Source organism: Zootoca vivipara, chromosome 5, assembly GCF_963506605.1.
Source record: "Zootoca vivipara chromosome 5, rZooViv1.1, whole genome shotgun sequence".
Lineage (NCBI taxonomy): Eukaryota > Metazoa > Chordata > Lepidosauria > Squamata > Lacertidae > Zootoca > Zootoca vivipara.
Genome location: NC_083280.1, coordinates 15,399,562 through 15,427,558, shown reverse-complemented (window position 1 = coordinate 15,427,558; position 27,997 = coordinate 15,399,562). Strand labels below are relative to the sequence as shown.

Genomic DNA, 27,997 nt, shown 5'->3' with positions numbered 1-27,997 from the left:
ACAGACACAGCTCTGCAAAAGACACCCAGCCAAAGCCACAGAACAGACTCAACCTATCAATATCACTTCCCTTTTTTTTTTGCGTTTTAAATAAATGTTTCCTCCAGGTTGTATCCCAGCAGCATGTTCTTTCCGTTCTTCCTTCTTGCCAGGATGGGCATTATGCCTCGGAGGTGCCTCCCAAACGCTCCATTTCAGTGGCCGTTCTGGGCCCTTGGCCCCCGCCTTTGCCTCGGCGACGGAACTCTTCTGAAATTTCCTCAAAGGACTTTCCTTTGGTTTCTGGCACTTTGTAATAAACGAACACAATGAAGAGGATGAGCAGGCCGGCAAAGATCAGGAACACATATGGTCCGCAGATGTTCTGTGACGGGCAAGAGAGACAGAGGAGGCCAGTTAGTTAGCATTCTCTCCCCCACGTTGCCAGCAACGTTGATCAGCCAAGACAACCTGCCTTTCTTCAATTGCAGAATATGTATTTCTCTAAGATTTGTCCCACAATGGACGTCATACATGACCTCAGGTGCAGGCTAGGTAATGATGCATCTGTAAAGGAACAACTGAATGCATTAAAAGCACTCCCAATTGTTCCTTTGCGAGGGCTGCTTGGGTTTGGCACCTTTCAAATTAGGCACCGAATGCAAGCCCCACGGGATTAGTTTCACGTGGGCACTCCCAACTCTTGCAAAATCCCTGCCCAAAGCAGATTTTGCATTTGGCTCTGATCAGCACTACTAAGTGCAAACTCTGCTGGAATCAGAAGCTCACTGGAGATGGTTTCAAAACCCACTCAGATCAGCTACGCTTATTTCCTTCCACAGCCACAGCTGCTGATCATATTTATATTCTGTCTTTCCTCCAAGGTCAGCGTGCGTTATTCATTTCCTCCTTTCATACTCACTACAACCTTGTGAGGTAGGCTTTTCATAACTTCTTACACCATAGATGGAAGGTTATATATACACCCTCGTCCTCTGTACTGGGAACAGTTACCATCCTAGGACCCTGCACTTCCTCTGCAAGCAAGAATTGAACGACAGGGATGGAAACACTCCAGTTTTGTCAGGCTTGAACCATGAAGGGGGCTTGGGAGACGAACCCAAGTTAAGTGATCCCTTAGGGTGGGCAAAATCAACTTGAGCCAGGGCCTCTCTCTGAGAACGATGAAGAGCATCGCCTGCATTCTGAACAAGCAGGGCAAGCAAGCAGTGCAACTCCCTTCAAGGCGGGCTCGGGGCTTCTGTGGAGTCCTGGGCACCCTAAGAAATTTAGACTGGGGGAGGGAGCCTCTTATGGGTACAAATAGGAGGTCTTTTTCAAGCTTAAAACCTACACAGGGGCCAAAGCAAGGAGAGGGCACTGGGGGCTGGTTGGGAGGCCCCCATGGGCCATAACTGGCTCATGGGCTGGCATTTGCCCATGCCCTGTTTTACACAGTGTCCAGCTGGGCCAGAATTAGTTCACACTTTGTCCTATCTGTCCAGGCCTTCCTGAAGACGCAGGGAAGATGGTGGCACAGTGATGGGTCCCCAAGCTAGGTATTGGCCTTAGCTTTGTCATCTGCTAGCATTGGTCACGGCAACCCTCTTTATTAGCTTATGACTTTTTTGTCAACATATTTGCCCTTCTCTGCGCACCCTTGCATCATCAGTGCAGAAGGGATCCATGGGATATCACTGCAATGCCTGGAAATTTTTTTTTCCCCTCCCATTTGTCACTCTAGATTGGTAGCCTGCTCTGTTCCCTACTTTGAATTCTGAATGTATGGATCCCCCTTTAAAAAAGAAAAGAAAGAAAAATCGTGTTCAGCTGTCTCCATCACAACGCAGTTTCCTTACAGCGACGTATGGGAAGAACATTCCGATGCAGAAGTTGGTGAACCAGTTGCTGAAGCCGGCCATTGCGACGGCAGCTGGGCGGGGGCCTTGGCTGAATAGCTCAGCCACAATAAACCAGGGAATCGGCCCTGGTCCGATCTCAAAGAAACTGACAAAGAGGAAGACGGAAATCAGGCTGATGTAGCTCATCCATTCGATTTTGGGCTAAAAAGCAAAGCAAAGCGGAACTGTGTTAACAGCATTAGAGGATACGTTCCCTGGGCGTCTGTCTTAATGCACTTGTCTTCAGCCGTCGCCAGCGGGCAAGTCCCCTGACATTAATGTGGCTAATATTCTTACTGTTTGCTTTCCCCCCACCTAGACAATGTCTAAAGCCCTCAAACACCAAGAAGTGCAAATGCAACGATGGCTCCACCAACTGGCAGAAAATGGTATTACCCCCTCAAACAACAATGGAAAGAGGACCACAGGTGTGGTTGGCATGAGGACAATATGTGGCCAACGCCCAGGGATTATGGCAGTCGTAGCTCAGCAACATCCGGAGGCCCAAAGGCTCCCCACACATGTGCTATTGGATGTTCAAATTCAGCTGGCAGTGGCATAAATCACCTCTGAGGACCCTCGCAAAGGGGAGCCTTACCTGCATTACAAGCCCAATAGTCATGGTTGTTGCGCACACCATCATGCCAGCGAGGCCAGCTATGAAGAGCGAACGCCTCCCTGCTTTCTCCACTAGGAAAACCTGTTGGGTGTAGAACAGCAAAAGTTTGGTTAGCCCATCATCATTTTGACTTTAAATTGCTCCTTGCAGGTCTGTGTCCACACTGCCCCCAAACAAAACCTGAATTTGCAGGTGGACAACCAATCACCGGTGGGAAGAACCCTTTCCCTTATCCAATCACATTGGTGGTGCTGGCGGATCATCCGAATGACCCGCTTGGTATATTTAACTCCTGTCTAGAGGCACCCTTAAGTTTCCCGTGCTTGCTCTCATCCTAAAGATCTGACCAGTCGCAGGATTGAGGAGCACGCATAGGAATATGGGAGGCTGATGTATACCGAAGTCTGACCATTGGTCCATATAGCTTGGGTGTGGGGAACCAACTAGCACGGCTTATGGCCAGAGATTATGGGAGTCGCATCTGGAGGGTCAAAGTTCCCCTAAGCCTGATCCAGCACCCTATTGTCGACAGTGACTGCCAACAGCTGCCCAGGGTAGAGGTGGTCGACTGTTGATTTTGGTTCCTCAAATTTATCCCAATAGACACATTTTTGTATGCAAATATTATGCATGTTAGCATTTTAACTAATATATGCATTTCTACAAACATTTTGCCCTGGTCTGTGCATTTTTGTATGTATTACTTGTCTGGAGAACAGCACTACTAAACTAAGAACTCAGCTACGTTAGTCAAGAAACAGCATTTTGAATGCATTATAAACATGCAACACCAGATAGCGCCAAAGAGCAAAAAAAATTCTAAGCAATTTTCCATAATGTTTTTTTGTTATAATGATTTGATTTCTCACTTATTTATAGCGTTGTCCCCCCCCCCCCCGTGTGTAGACCCACCCTAAGAGAAAGGCTGATTTCAAAGGATGGCTGTGTATTGTTTCAGAAAGTGTGAATCACGTAGGTTCACCCAATGCAAACTGAAATGAATTCCTCCTCCATCTCTGTTCTACGATTTCAGGCAGGGATCATTCCCAGCCCTACCTGAAGAAGCTGGGGGTTGAACGTGGGGCCTTCTGCAGTTGCTCTGCCACTGAGCTGCATCCCTTTCTGACAACACGGAACTGTATATCTGTATGCATGTCGCTTTTCTAGCCCTCCAACTGGCTTGGTGCCCCAGTACACTTTGTTCGGATTGCTCTTTCTGCTACTTTGGTGGACAAGGTCCAAGCAAGTGGCTATTACATCTAGCAGGCCTGTTGATCTGGATCACCTGTTATTGACTTTTTGATAAATGTCAGGTAATATTTAAAGTCTCACGGTCAAAATAAGAAAAGAGCAAACACGAGCAGAGAGGGAAGCCGTGCAGGGCATCTATCCCAGACATCAAATGAAAGACAAATGAAAGCCATGGGCATCATCGGTTGATCGACCACTGCCCAACTAACTGAACAGAATAGTTTTGTTTTTTAGTACCTGAGGGCCTTTCCATCAATTTGGTTAAAAAGTTGGGTTTTTTTCCTTGCTTCTTCTCATAGCCCCACCCTAACCAGGTTAACACAGGCGCAATGCCTACTGATGTTGGCAAAGGTTGCGTAAGTGCTCAGGATTGCAGTCATTGTCCTGACTAACTAGCTTCACACACTTTGCATGCAGAACGTTCTAGGTTCGATTTCTGGCATCTCCAGGTAAGCCTGGAAAAAACAGCTTCCTTAAGGTCTGGAGAGCTCCTGCCAATCTGTATAATACGGAGCTAGAGGGATAATAAGGCAGCTAAGGCCAGCTGGACAATATCCCATCTTCATATATTGAGGAAGTGCTTCCTCCCAAACGTTCCTTGCATGCTTTCAAACCTAGGCATTCTGTCCTGCAGCACCATACTGGTAATTTTACTTCCATGGGCCATTTCTTGCCAAATCTAGGCATTTGCCAATGTTCTAGGTCTGAGCTGAGACCCCCACGCTCCTGACACTATGCACTACATTTATTTATTTTTAAAAGCCAGTAAGAGGTTAATTTTTGTTAGGCAAAAAGCAGCACACCATTGTTGCACTGACAAAATGGTGCCAATTGTGCACTATAACCCCACCTAGTGACAGAATATGGTATTACCCCTCATGTAACTATTTGAAAAAGAATCACACAGGTAATTCAGTAATTATGGCTGGGCAAGACTTACGGCGACAACAGTGAAGACGGTGTTCACAAATCCCACTCCTATGGTCGCATAAATAGGCTTCTTGACACGGGCTTTGTTAAAAATATCGGTGGAGTAGTAGAAAATCTAACAAAGCAGAAAGGAGTAAACGGTTAGAGGCGCCAATGGCTCTCCTCTCACTGTGCTAGACAAATCAACATGGAAAGCATTTTCCTAGCGTTCCAGGGTGTCAGTGGCACAAATTAGTTTTCTGCTGTATCTACAATAATGCATATTGACAATCTATTGAGATCAAGAGCAAGATCTCTCACAAACTTGCATCAAAGCTACAGCACTGTGTGATTATCTGCTTAAATCTCTTTAGTTGCCAGGATCCATCACTAGGTGAACTCACAGCATTAATTCCCGAAAACTGCTGGGCGATATGGACCCCGATGGCCACCAGGAATGCCTGCCTGTAGAGAGGGGAGCTGACGAGCTGCCAAATGGAGACAGGCTTCTCTTTGGAGGCTTCTTCCTTCTCTTTCTCCATCTCCTCAATCTCTTTGTCAGGGCAGTATTCTGCTCCTCTCAGCCGTAGCAAGCCTAGGGAAGGAAAGGGATTGTGGGTTGCAAGAAATGGCCCATGGAAGTAAAATTACCAGTATGGTGCTGCAGGACAGAAATGTTGTCCACAACAGACCAACACGGCCAGGGCCGGTGCTAGGGGTTTTTTTGTGCCCTAGGCAAGATCACCTTCTGGCGCTGCCGCTCCCCCCCCCCCGGCCAATCATATTTCAAACACAGGCTGGGCTTTGTGAAAACACTTGCCAGGGAGCTTAACAACATTTTTAACTGCTCTGGAACTTATGCAGGTGCATCTGCACAGGTGAAGCCTTTTTGACACTTATGATGTCTGTGTTGGTAAGGCAGTCAGGAAAAGATAAGTGACTGGAAATGTGGGCGCACACCACGGGGGTCAAAATGAGGGGGAAAGAGAGACAGAATAACAATGGAAAGGCATGAGCACTGTGGGGAGAAGCTGGTAAAATGTGGGCTAGACAATGCTACCATTCAGTGGATTTGTAACTAGCTGACTGACCGAATCCAAAGGGTGCTCATCAATGGCTCCTCTTCATCCTGGAGAGAAGTGACTAGTGGGGTGCCACAGGGTTCTGTCTTGGGCCCAGTCTTATTCAACATCTTTATCAATGACTTGGATGATGGGTTTGAGGGCATCCTGAGCAAGTTTGCAGATGACACCAAATTGGGAGGGGTGGCTAATACCCCAGAGGACAGGATCACACCTCAAAATGACCTTAACAGATTAGACAACTGGGCCAAAGCAAACAAGATGAATTTTAACAGGGAGAAATGTAAAGTACTACACTTGGGCAAAAATAAATAAAAATGAAAGGCACAAATACAGGATGGGTGACACCTGGCTTGAGAGCAGTACATGTGAAAAGGATCTAGGAGTCCTGGTAGATCACAAACTTGATATGAGTCAACAGTGTGATGCAGCAGCTAAAAAAGCCAATGCAATTCTGGGCTGCATCAATAGGAGTATAGCATCTAGATCAAGGGAAGTAATAGTACCACTGTATTCCGCTCTGGTCAGACCTCACCTGGAATACTGTGTCCAGTTCTGGGCACCTCAGTTCAAGAAGGATACTGACAAGCTGAAATGTGTCCAGAGGAGGGCAACCAAAATGGTCAAAGGCCTGGAAACAATGCCTTATGAGGAACGGCTTAGGGAGCTGGGTATGTTTAGCCTGGAGAAGAGAAGGTTAAGGGGTGATATGATAGCCATGTTCAAATATATAAAAGGATGTCATATAGAGGAGGGTGAAAGGTTGTTTTCTGCTGCTCCAGAGAAGTGGACACGGAGCAATGGATTCAAGCTACAAGAGGGAAGATTCCACCTAAACATTAGGAAGAACTTCCTGACAGTAAGAGCTGTTTGACAGTGGAATTTGCTTTCCTCTAATGTACACACTTATTTCATTGGAGAACTGCGTTATTATTATTATTCATTTCGTTTCAAATTGGGAGAAGTGTGAATTCTGAAGTACAATTAATTTTTGGTTTGTGTATTGCTCCCAGAAGCACAAATTAGGTAGGTTCACATTGCAATGTAAGCTGAACAGTATTTCTCCTCCACCCCTATTTCCACTACTTTCCCTCTTACTCCCTATTAATTTTCACACAATTCCTTCAAATCCCTTATTAATCTCCCCTTTCCTTGTTGTTGTTTAGTCGTTTAGTCGTGTCCGACTCTTCGTGACCCCATGGACCATAGCACGCCAAGCACTCCTGTCTTGCACTGCCTCCCGCAGTTTGGTCAAACTCATGTTCGTAGCTTCGAGAACACTGTCCAACCATCTCATCCTCTGTTGTCCCCTTCTCCTTGTGCCCTCCATCTTTCCCAACATCAGGTTCTTTTCCAGGAAGTCTTCTCTTCTCATGAGGTGGCCAAAGTATTGGAGCCTCAGCTTCACGATCTGTCCTTCCAGTGAGCATTCAGGGCTGATTTCCTTAAGAATTGATAGGTTTGATCTTCTTGCAGTCCATGGGACTCTCAAGAGTCTCCTCCAGCACCCCTTTCCTTATTCCCCTATTAATTTCCACCTCAGCCCAACACCCTATAGAAGTTTTGCCATCAGTGTAGACCAGGAGTAGCCAACATGGCGTCCAACTCCCATCAGCCCCAGCCAGCATAACCAGTGGTTAGAGTTGATGGAAGTTGGGAGTCATCTGAAGGCCATGCTGGAAACCTCTGGTGTCAATAAATGGTCGGACCCTGTAGAAGATAATACTTTGTGTTCATAAATTGTAAGAAGTCTATGGCATTTCACGTGTTATTGCCTCTTGTTACTCTTCTGCTGCTCTTACCCAACCCCACCCCAGCCATGTTTTGCACATCCCAATTAATTCCCAGAGTACTGTTTGCTTTTTCCCAGCTCCCGAATCCAGCCCCCCAACTTATTGTGAGGAGAGCGAAGCCTCAGAAAGTTAAGGAACATAATTCAACTGTGGAACTTCTGCTTTGCATGTTGAAGGTCTCAGATTCGATACCCAACATAGGAGTCAACTCCCAGGGGTTGAGGTCCCTTTGCCCTCCAATAAAATATTTGAGGGGGCTGCCCCTCCAAGTTGACGGGCATTGCCATTCAAATGGTGCGCCCCACATCTTGTCATTGATTATGTGGGGCGAGGCTTATCTGCCCCCCTATTTTATTCAAATTGGCAACTCTGATGCCCAACATTGCCACATAGGGCTAGAGGAAACTAAGTAGACAGCAGCTTGCTCTGTGCCTAAATGCGCTCCCTCCCTTGCTCACCAAAGCTAGGCCCCATCTTAGAGGGGAAAGAAATTGCCGCCCCACCTCATCCCCGAAATGGATCACAATGTGCCAGTGAGACGTGAGGACCAGGGAACTGATGTAGACTGACAGAAAAAAGTCTCTCTTTTTTGGCTTCCTTACTTTTTTTGGCTTCCTCTTGTTTTGAAGCTTTAATGTACAAGTACCGGGGGCTCTCTGGGCAACCAAAGAGCAAGAAAATCTGAAGCACAGCAGCAAAGCCAGAGAGCGAGAGGAGCAATGGCCAGGTGGAATTATTTCCTAGGAAGAACTCCAGGCCAAGAACCTAAGGGGGAAAAAATGGATCGGTGTTTTTCATTGCTGCTTTTTTGAAACAAAGAAAAGAGTTATTTGTGTTCAATACTTACTTATGATGAATGTATCATTTACTTAGAATTGTTTTGAGATACTCTTCAAATAGAAATCTTGGTGACATCACTGCTAGGCACATCACGACTCCCTCCCACAGTTCCCAGGGCTGATTTGAATGCCCAAGAGGCAGGGTGGGGCGGTGGGGCAGATATGTCCTTTGGATTTCTAAAAAAAAAATCCCGGAAGCTTTGTAGCCATTTGCCCCAGCGCATTTCTTTCTAAAGGGATAGACTTTGTTTTTCAGAGATGATGTCGTTATTACAATGGAAAACACTGTATCTCCCAAATGACAGAGACCCACAAATGAAATATCTCTTATGTTCAGAACTTTGGACCAGCAAGCCCTAGATTGCCCCCTCATGGACAAAATCAAATCAACAACCTTCTTGGTGTTAAATCTTAGGCACCTATTTTGTCCTGTGAGCAAAATGGCTCTCATAGAAAACCCTGCTGCATCATGGGAATGGTTCAGCAATACAAATTTGCATTTGGCGGAGCTATTGTAAATTAAGCGTCAATTCTGCACATGGTACAAAGGGCTCCTGCGCTGTCCTGTCATGCAATCACGTGGAGAAAGATAATGCATGAACCATCTTATCATAGATCTAGCCGGCAGCGATTTCTGTGATCGCAGTAGCATTGCAAACAGGGAAGGGTTTTGTCCCTGAGTCTGGAAAAGCCAATAAGCCACAGCCCTAAGACCTGGTGACATAGACAGCTGTTTGTGCTTAAAATTGTGCTAACCAGGAATTCTCTTGCACGTAATGATAAGAGCCAGATCAGATCTGAAACATCAGATAAAACGAAGAACTAAAAGATGGAGAAAAGTTTGCTTTTGTTCTCATTATGTATTTTGTGTTTTCTTTATATTGTGTTTTTATGTTGGGAACCACCCTGAGGGGTTCCCTGAGACCCCACACTATGAATGAAATCTACAAAGTCAGTAATATTTTGTGAACCGCCCTGAGATCTATGGATATAGGGGCAGTATATAAATTTTCATCATCATCTCATTAAGGGGCTTATGGCTGTCCCATTTAGCACTTGACTTGCACAAACATACATGTGTTTCATGATCAATTTGTCCTCTGTCCGTTTGGTACACACCTGGCTGATGAGGATGCCGATAACGACAGCAAGCTGGTTCATTGATCCCAGAGCCCCTCGAAGAGCGACAGGGGCAATCTCTCCAACATACAGTGGAACAAGTCCGGAGGAGAGCCCTGGGCAAAACATGCAGATGAATCAACCATCTAATCCACCCTGCTGCTGATGCGCTCCAGATCTTTCAGACTGCAACTTCCATCAGGCCCAGCCAGCAAGACTCATGGTCAAGAGATGCTGGGAGCTGCCGCCCAAAATATCTAGAAGGCACTAGGTTCAAGAAGGCCAAATTATGCCAACTTTAAAAATATATATTCTTTTATCAAAAGATAAAAAGTAACACACACACACACCATTGTAAGTGCACACAATGAAAAATTGGGAGGGGGGGGGAAGGAGAGAGAGAGAAATAACACCCATATACAATACAAAAACAACAACAACCAACAACCCCAGAACTTATAAACACCACAAGATTGTTATTGTAGTTAACCTAATAAAGTGTTTATAAAAACAAATTCCAAATATTGTTTTGGAACGTTTGGAACAAATACTCCAACTTACTAACCAGAGGAATAAGTTTCCCTGCTGTCTGAAGAAGGTCTTAAGGCAGAGGTTTTCAACCTTTCTGGGTCCACGGCTCCCTTGACCAACTACCTTTGTTCTGCGGCACTCCTGTGGGCTCAGGAGCCCAGTTATGTCACCCCTTGCCTGCAGAGCTGGCAGCCTCTCACCCTTTTTCAAACACCCTCCCTTGTGGAGTGTGCCCTCAGCCTCCTCTCTTCTCCCCTTTCCTTGGGAGGCCTCTAGGCAGCCGCAGCTGCTGCCCCTGATCTCTGAGCTGTCCCCTCTGCCCCAAAAGAGAGGCCTGTCTTCACACTGCCCCACAGGGGCCTAGGAAGCACCCCCTGGCCAGCCCCAGAGGCACCATTCGCTTGGCGAGCTGTGCATGCCTTCGGGAGGCAGAGACACAAGAGGGCATCAGAAGAGGAAGGGAAGGAAAGAGGGACTGCTGATGACTGCAATTGGTCTTGCTTTTTCCCCGCAGGACCAATTGCAGTCATCATCAGTCGTTAACAGCCATCAACAGGTTTACCACTCCTACCAGCCCATCACCCATTCCCACCCACCCTCTGTATATACATAAGGGTCTGGCTCTTCTGTTTCAAGAGTATCTGACGAAGTGTGCATGCACACAAAAGCTCATACCAAAATAAAAACTTAGTTGGTCTTTAAGGTGCTACTGAAGGAATTTTTTATTAAGGAATTGAATTAGTGCATGAATTGGTGGAACCAACAGCAGATCGAGACCGTATTCCCAAAAGATCAGGGCTTCTTTCCCTATACCCTTCCCCTCTGATTCTCCATTTCCTGCAAATTGCATGCTGATCCCGACTCCAAACCATCAGGTAAACTAAGAGAGAAGCAATCCCCTGTTCGGAGCCCGCCTTGACTTACCACCATGCAGCCCAGTCAGTACTCTTCCAATGATGATTAAAACGTGGGAGGGGCCAAATTTCGCCACGGCCAAAAAGAGATTCCCAGAGATTGCAAATATGTTTACCAGCAGCATCGCTCTAACTCTGCAGTGAGGAAGGGAAGCAAGGATTCAAGGTTTGTGCGAAAGAAAGAGCCAAGTTCAGCCCCATTTGCCCACTGGTGATTCAAGAGTATCCACACAATGCGATGTGTTCTGGCAAGTTCCAGCAAATCCACAGCAGATCGAAAGCTAGAGGTCAGCTAAAGGCCCTGACTGTGAGACAATATGAACACTGGACATTTTAACCCCTGTACCTCAGAACGTAGGATGCTATTGAAACATGCCGTTCTGACGAGAACTCCCCTGTTCCTTCTGTAATGTGTCGTGACATTAAACCCATGTTATGGTGTTAAAATGAGCTGTGCTGTGCCACTGATCTAGATTTCTGGCCAGGTGATTGTCACTGGTGGAGGTAGAAGGAAAGACACAATGCATATATTGCCTTATTTTTATGATGCCATAAACCACCTTGGGTGAGCTAGACCCCCAAAAGTTGCCCCAGGTCACTAGAATCCGCAGGGGAGGCCACGCTGTACATGTGGACTCACTGCAGAGGGGTGTGTCCTCTCAACAGCTGCACCTACCCTGTGGAATTAACTCTCTGTGGTTACAGCATCTTGCTTTGCGTTCAGAAGTGTCCTTGGCTCGATCCCCAACATCTCCAGGTAGGGAACCTGGAGAGCAGCTGCCAGCCAGAGCAGTCAGGGCCGTCTTAAGCGTATCTGGCACCCTGGTGCGAAGATTCTTCCGGCGCCCCTCCCGCCCCATTTCGCAGCGCGGCTGTCTGGCGGGCATGACTGCTACGGGCACAGCCGTGCGGCGCCCCCAGGCAGCCCGGCGCCCTGGCACCTTGCGCCACCCAGTCTTGCCTTAGAGCCGGCCCTGCAGACAGTACTGAGTTAAATGGAGCAATTAGTCTGACTCTGCAATAAGGCAACTTCCTGTGCTCCTTTGTGTGAAATTAAGTGCATACCACTGGACATTACAGACACATCTATTTGCCTGTTTCTTCCTGACCATCTTTTGCTGATTTCGGTGCTGATTTGGCCGTCTTGTCTGTTTGGTTCTAGTTTCTAAATTTGAATTTGAATTATTTTATTTTTGCCATTTGAGATTTCTCCCAGAAGTGAATACAGCACATAAACTTCTAATAATTGAATGGATAAATAGATAATTATTCTGTAAATAAATAAAATATACATAAGACATCACTACAAGGAACACACGTTACTTCACATTATGGAGAGAATGAAAACCTGGAACCAGGATTCCATTCCCTCTTCCCATGTTGCTCATAGTGTGCTGTTTAACCCTAGGTAAGTCTGTGGAACACAATTCTGTGTTATTCTGCTCTTAATAGAAGCATTTTATTGATCTTGTGAGCAAGAACAAGCCGTCTCAAGAACAGTTTCTTTCCTAGAGCAATCTTGGGCTTAAATGGAAATTTTGGACTCTGAAGTCACCTTATTATTTGTTATATTGTTCTGTATTGTATTGCGGTTATTAGTATTTTAATTTAAGTGGTGTGTCTTATTTGAGTTGATATAGCAACCAAGAAATTTCATTGTTCCCACAAGGGGACAATGACAATAAAGATCTATTCTATTCTATTCTATTCTATTCTTTATTACCATAGGCCTGCACACATTTTTCTAGAAAAAAGAGGTGCCAGAACTCACCATGAACACCTCCCTTGTTCTCTCAGAATGGCAACGGCGCCCACCTGAGAGGTGCCAGAACCATAGCTGCCAAGTACCCTGTATTCCCCAGGAAACCCACGTTTTTCCTTACCATTTCTCAGCGGTCTCCCGTTTGAGCTCCTCTCCCGTAAATCTCCCTTAAATCCACTCCTGCCGGCAGCCATTTTTCTGGTGCCGGTTTGTCCATCTATGGGCACCAGAAAATGGCCGCCGCTGGCGCTGGAAATAGCTTTTACGCATGCCCAGCGGCCATCTTAGGGGTGGCCACATGGCGGCGGTCATCTTGGAGGTGGCCGCATAGCCACCCCTAAGATGGCCTCCGCCATGCGGCCACCCCAAGATGGCCGCCGGACAACTTCCGGTGCAACTTCTAGTGCCGCTGCTGCTGCTGCTGAACCCGTATTTTTTTCCTGCAGACTTGGCAGGTATGGCCAGAACTGTGTTCCGGCAAGTTCCAGCAAGTTCCAGCTGAAAAAAGCGCTGCCTGCTTGGTTTTGATTTGTGTATCAATGATGTTCCCTCAGATGCCAGTGAGAAACATCTCCACAGCCCTTGTTGCGTAAGTTTTGTTTTCCCTTTTTCCTGGCCGCTTGTGAAACCAGAATTTCTTACCTTGGCATCTTTTCACCAATCCAGCCAACAGTGAAGGAGGAAATCATCCCGCCCACAGCAAATACAGAAACAGAGGTAGACCAGAGCATCATGACAGTGGGGTCTTTAAGGATGTCATCTGTCCCGTTTGAAGACGATGCAACTTTCAGCACTTTACCATAGTGGTGCATGATGATCTATAATGATGATAAAAGTGCAATATTTACTAAGGATTGGAAACTTCTTATAGACTTTTTGCATGAAAAAGAAAATGAGCTTACAATATCTGGGTTCGAGAATTGAAGAAAATATTGCTTTACAGAAAGTGGAATTGTTGGGTGTTATTTTGGAGTGGATGTTCTGAACCATTTTCTACATATAGATGACAAAGACAGAATTTATCTCATTTTTTTGTCTTTCCCTTTTCCTTCATTCCTTTCTCCTCCTCCTCTTCTTCTTCTTCTTCTTCTTCTTCTTCTTCTTCTTCTTCTTCTTCTTCTTCTTCTTCTTCTTCTTCTTCTTTTTGGCTTGTGTTTTTATTTAGATTAGCTTTTTATATTGGACTAGCTGGCCCGGCCACGGGTTGCTGTGGGTTTTTGTGTTAAATGGACCCTTTCCTGTTAAATTGACCTTCAGAGTCTCCCTTCAGAGTCCCCTCACCTGCCCTGTCCCAATCCTAACTCCCCTACTGTAAGTTTCAAAAATAAGACTCCCCCACCCACGCGTGTTCCTGAAAATGTCCCCACCCCCCACTGCTTTGGCTGACTCAGGGTCCTACCTTCCCCCCCCCATGTCTATGTGTTTCCCCCCTCCCTTTGTTGTGCCTCATCCCTGTGATTCCCCCACCCTGTGAAAGGCCCATATTCTGTTTGTTTTTGCCTGTGGCCTACTGGGCAATGTTGCGGCCTAATCAGTTTTTCCTGTCCCAACCCACCCCCCACTGCTTTGGCTGACTCAGGGTTCTTCTTTCCTCCCCATGGCTATGTGTTTTCTGCCTCCCTTTGTTGTGCCTCATCCCTGTCCCCCCCCCCACACATTGTGAAAGGCCCTATTCTGTTTTTCCCTGCTCGGCAATGCTGCGGCCTATTGAAAAAGCTGGGTCTTGTTGCTGCAAAAGGCCTGTTTTCAGTTGGTTGGTGTGGAATTTTGTGATGTCATCTGGCGGTGCAGCTTTGGAGGCAGCAGTGTGCGATCTGCCTTTCTATTGGATGCTGCTGGAGTTTTCAGACCTTCTGGTGGTGACATCTAATTTGGGTGCCACTTTTTTGTGTTTAATCTTTATTTTAGGTGTGAAAGGTGTGGGTTTTTTGGAATTTTTTAAAATGCCAGATCCCTCCCTGATGGGCATGGAACGCTGTGACCAAATTTGTTACATTACGGTTCAGCAATTACGGAGAAAGGCTGTGACCTCCGTGCGCGCAATGCCTACATTTATATATACCAGTATATACTGTAGATAAAAAGATATTGGACATTTGATACTATCCTTTGTATACACCCCCCCCCAACTTAATCTAATAGATAGATGACAAAAGTATATTAGTAATTTCATTGGCCCTACACTGCCCACAGATCGATCCTTTGGGATCCTAGGCGCTATTCATGTGATGTTAAAGCTGGATTTGGCTGGCACCAAGTGTACACTCACCAGGAAACTACAGCCTATCCTGCCTCTCTGATAAACACAGGACCAATGATCAAATATGGCAAACAAAACAATAAGCACATTTACTTGCCTTTTGTGGAGCATTGATGACTCCAATGCAGTACCCATACTGGAAAAAGCCAAGGACTGCAGAGAAGACGGCTAAAAACAAGGTCCCTGTGACATCCTAGGAAAGGGGTAACAAATGAAGGCACAGCGTCACTTTTTATCCTTAGGTTTCTGGATTGAGGACTAGTTCTGGCATGCGTTATATCCCAACCTTTCATTTTTAGTCAATCCAAAAACCATAAAAGGCAGTACGAGGAAAGCAGAGCTGGGGGACCTGTGGAGCTGCATTGGACTACAACTCCCATCAGCCTCTTGCTGGTCAGGGATGATGGGGGCTGTTGTCCAACAACGATTGGAGGACCACAGTTTCCCCAGCCCTGGAACAAAGTACCTGAAAACAGACAGGAGTCAACATCTCCAACAATAAGGCAAGCACGAGGGTTAAGCATTGCCAGGATATGTGGTGGTTATCAAATCAAAGTTTCCTGCTTGCTACGAACTGAGCATCGCATTGACCCTTTCTGGTTGCTGCTGTGAAACCTGATGCGATTCCTTCCCGTTCCAAACGTGAGGTTTGGCTAAAGGGAAAATTCACATGACCGCAATGATATGCCAAATTGTGGGTTAATAAAACCAGACGCAGCAGCTGGCGGCATGCTAACGTGACGGTTTGAGTCAGTATCCTGCTGAAAGAGCTCCCTTTTTTACTCTGCTCCTTTAGCCCTTTTCAGTGAACACATAGGTAAGGTGGGGGGCAAAAACAGGATTATGTTCTCAGGTCACCTCATAGTGGGGCAGACTTACTGACCATTGCAGGGCTGTGCCACTCCCCCCACGATGTTTAAACTTGCCTACAAATGACCTGAATATCAGGATATCGAGACACCAGAATTGTTAGCTGAAAGGTAAATAAAAGTGGAGATTCTCCTATCCCAGTCTGCACTGGATTTGAAATTATGTTCGTGTTACGTAATAGTTTTCCTATATGTTTCTGTTGCTGATGCTTTCATAGCTAATTTGTTTCGATATGTTTCATGGGATGCGATTCATAAATGAAAGGGAATGAACAAACAAATGATTCCTTAAGCGAGAATTTATAAAGCACATTTTGAAAATGTTCAAACCACCTCGCATATATGATATCAATAAACAGCACTTATTCCATAGCTGCTTCATATATAATGAACCTGAGAAATGGCAAGTCTTATGACTTCATAGGAGAGCCAGTGTGATGTAGTCATCGGATTGTTGGGAGTGGGACGCAAGATACTTGGCCATGAAACTCCCTGGGTAACCAGTCACTGCCTCTCAGCCTAACCTACCTCACAGGGCTGTTGTGGGCAGTAAATGAGGCAGGGGAGAGCCATGTATGCCACTTTGAGCAGGACCGGCCCACCCAGGAGGCAAATCCACCTCAGGCAGCAGCAGCCACAGGGGCGGCAGATCCTGATGTAGATCTTTAGTCCCCCCCCCCTGCTCCTGATGTTAATCTTCGCTCACCCCTTCTTCCCTGGCAGGGAGGGGGCGCCATTTTGTAGTTTGGCCTCAAGTGCCAAAATATATTGGGCTGGCCCTGCCTTTGACTCCTTCCCTCTTCCTTCTGTCACGTGCCATAGCTAGGGCTTCATCTCCTTTCATCCAAATTGAGAAACTGTGGTTTAATTTTGGGCCTGAATGTGAACCCAAAAGGGTAGTGGCAACCCGTACCCTGGAAAGATTTCGCAAAACAATGAACAAGCGCTCAGATCTCTAGAACTCTTGCAACCTCAGTAGACTGCTGGAAAACTTGATGCTTGCCCACTATTTTGTGACATTTGCTGCCCATGCATGGAGCAAATGCCCCGGCAGAGTCAATCTGACACTCCTGCTGGTGTATTTGCACCACACTGACCTCCTTGCTGTAACAACAACAACAACAACAACTTATTATTTATACCCCGCCCATCTGGCAGGGTCTCCCCTGCCACTCTGGGCGGCTCCCAACAGAATATTAAAAACACAATAAAACATCAGACATTAAAAACTTCCCTAAACAGGGCTGCCTTCAGATGTCCTCTAAAAGTCTGGTTGTTGTTTATCCCCTTGATATATGATGGGAGGGCGTTCCACAGGGCGGGCACCACTACCGAGAAGGCCCTCTGCCCGGTTCCCTGTAACCTCACTTCTCGGAGTGAGGGAACCACCAGAAGGCCCTCAGAGCTGGACCTCAGTGTCTGGGCAGAACGATGCTCCTTTAGGCATACTGGGCCAAGGCCATTTAGGGCTTTAAAGGTCAGCACCAACAGTTTTGAATTCTGCTCGGAAACGTGCTGGGAGCCAATGTAGTTCTTTCAAGACCGGTGTTATGTGGTCTCGGCGGCTGCTCCCAGTCACCAGTCTAGCTGCCACATTCAGGATTAATTGTAGTTTCTGGGTCACCTTCAAAGGTAGCCCCACGTAGAGCGCATTGCAGTAGTCTAAGCGGGAGATAACTAGAGCATGCACCACTCTGGTGTGACAGTCTGCGGGCAGGTAGGGTCTCAGCCTGCGTACCAGCTGGAGCTAGTAGACAGCCGCCCTGGACACAGAATTAACCTGTGCCTCCATGGACAGCTGTGAGTCCAAAATGACTCCCAGGCTGTGCACCTGGTCCTTCAGAGGCACAGATACCCCATTCAGGACCAGGGAGTCATCCACACCTGCCTGCCCCCTGACCCCCCAAAACAGTACTTCTGTCTTGTGTAGTCAGGATTCGACCTCAATCTGTTAGCAGCCATCCATCCTCCCACCACCTCCAGACACTCACACAGGACCTTCACCTCCTTCACCGCTACATTATCATCTCCCCCTTGTCTCCCTCCCAGTAAGTAGCAGCGAGCGACCCAGCTGTCAGGAGGTCAGGTGAGTGTCGCTGGAACTCATAACTCTACTGGCCATTATGGACAGAGTTCAGGCACATGATTCAGCCTGAGTGAGAAGAGAGAAAGGTCAGATATATTTTACTTAGCAAAGGGGGGGGGAATCCATTTCCAGAAAGCAAATATTACAAGAGATTAGCTTGAGAAGGCCCTAACTATACTACAAATCAATAATTTTTTAATACCTGTGAAACGGCCATCCTTCGGCCGTTGGCACGCTTCCGTTGGCAACTACTGACTGTTAAGGGCTGAGAATTCTCAGCCTCCTACATCACAGAGCAATATTTTCCAAGGTTCTATGACATGAGGGACCTGCCCTATTTACCAGGAGCAGCCCCTAATCCATTTATTTTCAGATGAGATTTGGGGTTTTATTTATTTTTTGGGTGTGAAATGTTTCTTCCAGATTTTGGTTCCCCCTCCTTGGGTCTCTAGAAGCACCTTCCTCAAAAATGAAGGGAGAAGAACCCAGGTGTTTTTTAAAGCCCCTTTCAAAACTATAGCCTTTCCGAGACAAATTATAATTATTTAAATCATTTTATTTAAATTATATTATTATGTAAATTATTTTTTTACATCCCGCCCTCCCCGGCCAAAGCCGGGCTCAGAGTGGCTAACATCATACAAGTAAGACAATGCATAAAAACAAGCGATCAATAAATTGAGATACATCCCACAATTAATTCAAACAAATTAAAACTAAAATTAAAATTAAAACTGTACAAGTGGCAATTTAATAACCAATAACCAATATACTATTCCATTAAAAGCAAAGGCTGAAACATACAATTCCAATCACAATAAAACAACCAGTTCATAAAATCCAACAAACCTCATGCACATTTACTCAGACGTAACCCTGTTGTGCTCAGTGGAGCTTATTCTCAGAAACGTCTGTAACCTTAGGACAGGTATAGTAATTTTTGCTCACAAAGATGCAGGTTGGGCACATTTTATTGAGGTGCAGAAACAAGCACATAGGGAGGTCCAGATTAAAAGGAACACCAGCCAATGCAATATTGTCCCCATCCCCAACCAGCTTCTGCCCAGAAAGCCTCACAGCAACTCTGCAAAACACACACATGCAAAACATACACGATCACAATAAAAAAACCAGGTCATAAAATTCAATTCACCGCATGTAGTGCAAGACTATGCACATTTACTAAAAGTAATCCCCACTATGTTCAATGGGGCTACTCCCAGGCAAGTCTGAAGAGGGCAGTTCACTTAGCCTGGGTATAGTGATTTTCGCTCACTTATGCAGATACAGGGTGCGGAGATATTACTGGGGTGCTGAAGCAAAGTACACAGGCAGGTCCAGATTAATGGCAATATCTGCCTCCAACCAGCGTCTGCTCAGAAATCTTTACAGGAACTTTGCGAATCAAAATCAAACACCTTTGCCCCCTGCCCCCCCCCCAGCTGCAATGTCTTGAGGTGTGTTCCAAGACTGCCAACCCAACTTATTAGAGGTAACATCCTGCACTGATCCCCCCTCCATGGTGCTTGTGTCCTTGTGGATGACCAAACCCAGGCATCCCCAAACTTCTCCCCTACAGATGTTTTGGACAACAATTCCCATGATCCCTGACCACTGGTCCTGTTAGCTAGGGATCATGGGAGTTGTAGGCCAAAACATCTGGAGGGCCGCAGTTTGGGGGTGCATGACCAAACCACACCACCAGGGACTCAAGCTACATTAGTAAAGAAACAACAATTTGAATGTGCTATAAACATGCAACACCAGATGGCACCAGAGGGCAGGAAATTTCCATACACCATTTCCTATAGGGTCCCCCCCCCCGCTTTTCTTATAATGATCTAATTTCTAACTTACTTATAGTGTTTTTCCCCTGTGTATAGATCCACCCCCAAACTAGCCCAAGACATTTTGTTGTCAGAGATAGAGGTGCAACTTGTTACCCCATCTCACACAAATCAACGTGCGTAATGGGACCCAGTCATACCTGCTAAGTCTCTCGCGGAGAAATCCAGGATCGGCAGCCGTGCGTAGATGCAACCTCCGGTGTCGCTTTGCCCATCTATGGGCACTGAAAATGGCCGGCACCAGAAGTCGCGTCTACGCATGTCCGGGAGTGCGTAGATGCAACTTCCGGTGTTGGCGCCGGCCATTTTCGGTGCCCATAGATGGGCAAAGCGAAACCAGAAAAATGGCCGCTGACAGGAACCAAAATAAGGGAGATTAACGGGAGAGGAGCTGAAACGGGAGACCGCCGGAAAACGGTAAGGAAAAACGGGTGTTTTCCGGGAAATATGGGGTACTTGGCAGCTATGGACCCAGTATCAGATCAGTTATTTTAACTCTTGAGGCAGGAATTTCCACAGTCAGCCATAATGCAATAGTAATAAATGGAAAAACAAAAACAGAAATGCTATCCTTTAATGACATATAAACATGGGGTGAAATCTGATTCAGTTGCATTTAAGGGGTTACAGTCGTACCTTGGTTTTTGAATTTAATCTGTTCCGGGAGTCCGTTTGACTCCTGGAACAGTTCGAAAAGCAAGACGCAGCTTCCAATTGGCTGAAGGAGCGTCCTGCAGCCAATTGGAAGCCGGGGAAGCTGTGCCAGACATCCGGCTTCCGAAAATCATTTGAAAACCAGAACAATCACTTGTGTTTTTTGATCATTTGGGAGCCGGAACGTTCGAGTTCAAAGGCGTTCAGCTTCCAAGGTTCCACTGTATTTTATCTAACACACACTTTCTGAAACAAAATGCAAGCTGAAACACAGCCCTCCTTCCAAAGAGTTCTGATTTTGCAATGCAGCTCTCTAATCATGTAATGTGTACAAAAATACATACCGTATACTAGTGTTACATGTGCATGTAAGTGCATAGATGAATGAAAATAGGAGGAAATTGCATTGCAAAAATGTGTAAATTGCACTGAAATACTGATAAATTTCCGCGAGGACTGAAAAACCAAATTCACAAACTGATGTGGAAATGTGGAGACCTTCCAGTCCAGACTGGAAGGAGGAGTATTGGGTAGAAACTGAAATTGGACATCTTCGCCCAGTGAGAGAAAGGAAAACCTGGCTGTAAAAGGAAGAGTGCATGGGAAGCCCCACAAAAGGAGGGAAACGAGATTTTTTGCCTGCATCTGTGTCAATGTTTATTTTGTTCTTTTTTGCCTCCCTTTTGCTGACATGCCCCACAGCTCACAGATGCCCTCCTATTCTACTACACATCAGTCGCCAACAAACCACCGTCATGGAGGTACACACATCAGCCCAGAAAACCAGCCCTCTCTAAAACTCTGTGTATGGTGGGTGGGTGGATGTCACAGGCCTGGTTTGAGGACTGTGTGGTTTTCATAACTGAAATGACAAATGATGATTGGCTGGAGGTGGGGAGAGGAAGGCTTTAAAAACACTTAACAACAGAATATTCTCTCTCTATCCCTCTTAACATTAGAACTCTTGGGCATTCAAAGAAGCTGACTGTTCGAAGATTGGGGACAGATAAAAGACCGTACTTCTTCACACAACGCATAGTCTAACTACGGAACTCGCTCCTTCCCAGTCCAAATACTCCACAAAGCGACTATTAGTTCCATAAGGGAAAAAATATATTATCTCCTTTCCCCATGATAAGGTAAAGGTAAAGGGACCCCTGACCATTAGGTGCAGTCGTGACCAACTCTGGGGTTGCAGCGCTCATCTCGCATTATTGGCCGAGGGAGCCGGCGTACAGCTTCCAGGTCATGTGGCCAGCATGACAAAGCTGCTTCTGGCAAACCAGAGCAGCACATGGAAACACTGTTTACCTTCCCGCTGTAGCGGTTCCTATTTATCTACTTGCATTTTGACGTGCTTTCGAACTAGGGGATTCAGATTGGGAAAATGATGCTGATGATAGCACAGCAGACTCCACCTCTCATTGTTATTCACTGAGCCAGTCAAGTTCTGAGCACATGACAGCTACAAAAGTGTCCGGAGATCCAGCCATGGCTCCAACACAGAGCTGGCGAAGCTGCGTCCATCCAGATGTTACAAGACTACAACTCCCATCAGCCTCAGCCAGCACAGCCAATGGCCATGGATTATGGGAGCTGTAGTTCAACAACATCTGGAGGGTCACAGGCTCCCCACCCTTACATCATGGTGTCTCTTCCCACAATAGTGACAATTACTGTCCAGTTTCCCAGCTCCATAATCCACAATGTGATTATGTGCCCAGGTTTGCACAGAGCTTTGAAAGGAGGGGGGGACTACGCAATCTCAGTAGTGGATGGCATGATGGAGCAGGAGTGCTAGCTAATGTGACCTCTCAACAGCTGAGCCGCTGCTGCATACCATAGCTGCCAAGTACCCCGTTTCCCCCTGGAAACCCCCGTATTTTCTTACCGTTTCCCGCTGGTCTCCCGAATGGATTTATATCCCGTAAATCCCCTGGAAAGCAGCTCCTGCCGGTGGCCATGTTTCTGGTGCCGCTCTGCCCATGTATAGGCGCCACAGACATGCGTAGAAGCGACTTCTGGCGCTGTGGCCATTTTGGAAATGGGCAGAGCGGCACCAGAAGTTGCTTGTACGCATGTCCAGAAGTCGCGTAGAAGCGACTTCCGGTGCTGCGCCGCTGCTGGTCCCGGATTTTTCTGCATACCAGGCTGCATACCAGAATGAAGACAGGGAGAGGCAAGATGGTGGGGACATCGGTATGGTGCAAATGCACCAGTGGACCCAGTTGGGTGTGCCTGTTTGGGCATTTGGACTGGCCCTGACCTCCCTGCCACATTGCCCTCCCCATCTCCCTCCTGGTAAGCTGTAGCGACTCAGCTGTCAGGAGGCCAGGTGAGGGCTGCTGACCCACAGACCAGGGGCGGAGGAAGGGGTGTGTGGTGGATGCCGCCTGCCCCGGGGTCATCACTGAAGGGTGACAAAATGCCGGGCGGCGCTCACCGCAGGGCCTGCAGCACACCCGAGCCACACGTCTCTCCTGGAGAGATGCGGTGGTTTGGGTGCACGCAGGCTCCGTGCTGCCCAGATGGTCCGCCCGCTGCCTCCCCCCCCCCAGCTGTAGGGCAGCTGAGTGGGAGGAGGCAGGCAGACCCGCAGTGCGGCCCATGTAGCATCTCATAATTCTACTGGCCACCACGAATAGAGCTTAGGCAGACAATTCAGCCTGAGAGGATGGGAGAGAGAGGTTGAATATCTTTAAGTCAGCACAGGAAAAATCCATTTCCAGAAAGCACATATCACAAGACTGAGATTGAGAAAGTCCTACCGTAGCTATACAACAAATCAATTAAAGTTTTATACCTGGGAAACGGCCATCCCTCCACTGTTGGGAGGATTCCCCACGGAATCACTGCAACTATGGATTGGTAAGGGCTGAGAATTCTCTGCCTCTTTCATCATAGAATAATACTTTCCAAGGTTCCATAAGGAACAGTTACCCATCTTCCAACAGCCCCATATTGCATAATAATAATAATAATAATAATAATAATAATAATAATAATAGGGTGTTTGTTTTTTTTAAGGGTGAAGAATTTTATTCTCTATATTTTGGTTCCTGCTCTGGATTTCTAGGAAAAAAAATCCACCTCAAGTATTTCTAAACCCTTTTCAGGACTATAACTTTCTCAAGGCACCTCATTTTAATAATCAATATACAATTCCATTAAAAAAACCCCACTAAACATACAGTTCCAACCAGAGTAAAACAGCGAGTTCATAAAATTCATTAAACAGTATGCACATTTACTCGGAAGTAACCTACACTGTTCAATGCTTACTCCAAAAAAAGTCTGCATAAGACTGCAGCCTTAGCATGGATGTAGCCTTTTGCTCACTTACAAAGAAACAAGTGGGGCAGATATTACTGGGGTGCAAAACAAGTACACAGGGAGGTCCAGATTGAGAGCAGCACCAGATCCTGCAGTACCATCTACACCACCATCATAATCATTTCTTATTATTCATTAAATTTGTATACCGCCCTTCATCCAACAATCACAGGGCGGTTCATAGCATAAAATTACAAAATGAGAACACAAAATATGTTCCCTGCTCCCACAAATGTCTGCCCAGAAATACTTCCAGTGCACGCGCACACGCATACGCGCGCACACACACAATGTCTTGAGGTGCATTTCCCGACAACAGAGCATGAAAACTGCTGTAGACAACCTCCCGCACTGACTCTCAGGAGTTATGCATCCTTATGAATGACCATGTCAGAGCAGAAAGGCACAATACAATTTGGGTACCATTCAACTTGAGTTTACTCAGCGTACACCCAATGAAATTAATGAAGATTTCCCACTTCATTTCATTAATTTCAATGGCTCTACTCTGAATTAAACTTACATGGCAGGCCACCTCTTGTTCAAGACTGAGTTGAGACTTGTGACCTCGCCAGAAGCTTGGGAATCACTGCCCGTGATATCTTTATTGACTCAAGTTTGTATGTGATGATTTGCGGGGGTGGGTGGGTGGGTTGTGTGGGTTTTTTGGTATCTTGGAAATAGTCAAAACAGAAAAATCATATCATGCGAGCCAGCCCCAAGGGTCAAACTATATGTTACCTCCCACATCCACCCAGCAGACAGGTGGGTGGCACCACCCCGCCTATCAATCACCTGATGTCATCACAGCGCCAGCTGACTGACACCTGCCAAAGTTCACATTAGGTCACGTTAACTTGAAGTTTTGGCAATTTTCTTTGAAGGTACACTTTGCAGGCACTAGAAACGTGCCTTCAAAGGGCTTCCCTGTAACTAACAATCAGCTGATTGATTTTTCTGTGCAGGTGGAAATGATAATAATAATAATAATAATAATAATAATAATAATAATAATAATAATAATATTTATACCCCGACCTCCGCAGCCAAGACCGGGCTCAGGGTGGCTAACACCGGATATAAAACAATTGATTAAAATACAGCTTAGAAACAGGATTAAATGCAGCCTCATTTCAATAGAAACTCAAATCAAAAGCTGTTTGGGGAAGAAAATGTCAGATCTTCACCAGGCCAACTATCCAGACTGGTCCTAAATGGGCCAGAAAAAGCCAGAGAAGTCCCCAAATATGAGTTCCATCGCAGAAGGAAAAAGGAAGGAGGGGAAGGGGATCAAGTTGGTTCCAGGCCAAATGCCAGGCGGAATAACTCTGTCTTACAGGCCCTGTGGAAAGAAATCAGATCCTGCAGGGCCCTGGTCTCATGAGACAGAGCGTTCCACCAGGTTGGAGCCAGTGTTGAAAAGGCCCTGGCTCTGGTAGAGACTAATCTGACTTCCTTAGGGCCTGGGACCTCTAGGGTGTTGCTATTTATGGACCTTAAGGTCCTCCATGGAGCATACCGGGAGAGGTGGTCCCGTAGGTACGAGGGTCCTAGGCTGCGAAGGGCTTTAAAGGTCAAAACCAGCACCTTAAATCTGACCCTGTACTCCAGCAGCTGGAAAAGCACTGGGTGAATATGCTCCCATGGCAGGGACCCCGTTAGGAGCCTCGCTGGCAGCATTCTGCACCCGCTGGAGTTTCTGGGACCATAGCTGCCAAGTTATCCCTTTTTTAAAGGGATTTTCCCTTATGCTGAATAGGCTTCCTCGCAAGAAAAGGGAAAACTTGGCAGCTATGTCTGGGACAGCTTCAAAGGCAGCCCCGTGTAGAGCGAGTTACAGTAGTCAAGCCTGGAGGTGACCGTTGCATGGATCACTGTGGCCAGGTCGGAGTGGGAGCATTTCCCTCTCTGTAGGGAAGCCCTTTGAAAGAAGCCATTGACCTCAGCTGATCCTCAGTCCTTGCAATGAGCCCTGGGCTGTGCTTTGAAGGCCCAACAATCACCTGTCCCACCACTTAGGTCAGGCGTGTATAATGTCAGGTGACAGGCAGGTGGGTTTAACTGAGCATATGGGCTGGAAGTCCCCGCCTCCCCCAAGCAGGAGAGCCATGACTGGTTGCCCCCCACCCCAAAAAAGAGTTGATCGAAGCAACAGCTCTGCATAGCTGCCAAGTTATCCCTTTTTTAAAGGGATTTTCCCTTATGCTGAATAGGCTTCCTCGCAAGAAAAGGGAAAACTTGGCAGCTATGCAGCTCTGGGATAGAGGGTGTTTATCGCTTCATCACTGCACCGTTTCCCCTGTAGAACAATGTTCCCCAAACTTGGGTCTATATCATCATCCCTGACCACTGGTCCTGCTAGCTAGGGATGATGAGATTTGTAGTCCAAAAACAGCAGGACTCCCAAGTTTGGGAAACACTGCTGTAGAGCCAGCCCTCAAAAGCTACTATTAGTCACATGAGGAAAGAAATATATTGGGTGGCAGTCAACTAAGTTTTACTCAGAGTAGAACCACTAAAAGGAATGAGCACTGACCAAGTTAGGTCTATTAATTCCAGTGGCTCTACCCTAAGTACAATTTAATTGAATACCACCCATTATATACCCATTGTGAGACTAATTTCAATTCAGAGGGAGTTAAGATTGAGAAAATCTGACAGCCAGTGTGGCATAGTGGTTAGCGTTCTGGGCTAGGACTTAGGAGACAGGAGTTCTAAACCCCCGCTCAGCCAGGAAACCCACTGAGTAATTTTGGGCCAGTCACAGTCTCTCAACCTAGCCTACCTCACAGGGCTGTTGTGAGGATAAAACAGGGAGGAAGTTAGAACCATGTATGCCACCTTGAGCTCCTCTGCAGAAACATGGGATGTAAATATAATAAATGAATAAAGAAGACACTTAGGCAAGCATAAACGACACCCAGTCAAGTTCTGAGCGACCTGCACCCACTTTGAAGTAAAAACAAAAAATGTCTGGGGGAACCAGTTATAGCTGTAACACAGAGCTGAGGAACATGTCATAGTTCGAGATGTCATGGGACTACAATTCCTGTCAGGCTCAGCCAGCACAGCTAGTAAGCAAGGCTGATGGGAGTTGTAGTCCAACAACATCTCGAGGGCCAAAAGTTCTCCAGCTCTGCCCTCACATGTGGTTTAGGGTTGTTGACTGAAATCTTTACCCTGGCCTTTGGCATTTGAGATGTGTTTTCAGGGTCCACCCTATTCTTGCGAATGGAATGTGTTTTAACTATTTTTAATTCTGTAGTTTTAAAATTGTTGTGGACCTGCTGGTGAAAGGTGGGTCATAGTAACAACAACAACAACAACAACAACAACAACAACAATAATAAAAGATTGACTCTCTTCCACTACACAATTCTAGGATCTAGGCTGGAGGCTGTTGATTGATAGGGAACATATTCAAGCCAATCGAAGAAGCAAGTGTAGATTGGGCTGTTACAGTTTACTATTTCTGTTCAAAATAGAAGTGCTTAAAATGTTGTTGACTGGCTCAACCAAACAAACATCACGTTTCATATTTGCTAAACAGAGGAACCGTGCAAAGCAGAAAAAAAAAGTTGTCATGAAAAGAGTATGCTTGTTATGAATCCAATTCACCAGAGCAGCCCTTTGTGTAAAATCTATTGACAGCATGTTTTATCCATGAGAGATTCAGAATAAGATACAATGTATGATTTCCTCTGTTTTGTAGCTTTCAATCTTAAGTGACAAAAATAGAGATTTCTCGCTGTTCTTGACATTTCCCCTTGCAGTTACAAAAACCATCTTTCCCCTCTCCTTCCTATTTTCGTTATTAGCCATTTCTTCCATAATAAAGGTGTCATCAGCCAATTCAGATACAGGACACATGAATTCCCATTTGGAAGTCTGGTGAAGTATCATAGGGACATAGGGAGCTGTCTTATACCAAGTCAGAACATTGGTCCATGTTGCTAAGTATTGTCTACGCTGGCACTAGGGTGCCAGGCAAGGATCTCGTAGGCATACCTGGAGATGCTGAGATGCTCTACCACTGAGCTACCAACCCTTGCGCGATTTTGAAATCAGTGTTACCTTCATTAGTCCGTCCTTTGGTTTCTTTCCCATCGCCTCCGTCTCCCTTGATTGATCCACGTAACCCAAAAAAGCTTGGGGTAGTCGCTTGCCAAAAGGAAGGCATGCAACAGAATGGCCCCCTCACCGCGACTTGAGCTTGTCACATAGGGAACTGCGCAAAGATAGCCATTCT

At 46.3% G+C, this 27,997-nt stretch overlaps 1 protein-coding gene across 1 annotated transcript; it reads right to left on the bottom strand.

Moving 5' to 3' along the window:
* Positions 1 to 16: 16 nt before the first annotated feature.
* On the bottom strand, positions 17 to 27,994 carry SLC2A2 (solute carrier family 2 member 2). The gene is made up of 11 exons (XM_035133476.2): positions 27,823 to 27,994; positions 15,057 to 15,152; positions 13,342 to 13,517; positions 10,948 to 11,072; positions 9,493 to 9,608; positions 8,137 to 8,299; positions 5,064 to 5,254; positions 4,691 to 4,795; positions 2,479 to 2,580; positions 1,839 to 2,042; positions 17 to 364 (listed from the first exon to the last, which is right to left on the bottom strand). The coding sequence occupies exons 1-11, from the start codon at positions 27,853 to 27,855 to the stop codon at positions 161 to 163; spliced, it is 1,515 nt and encodes a 504-aa protein (XP_034989367.2). The 5' UTR covers positions 27,856 to 27,994; the 3' UTR covers positions 17 to 160.
* Positions 27,995 to 27,997: the final 3 nt, after the last annotated feature.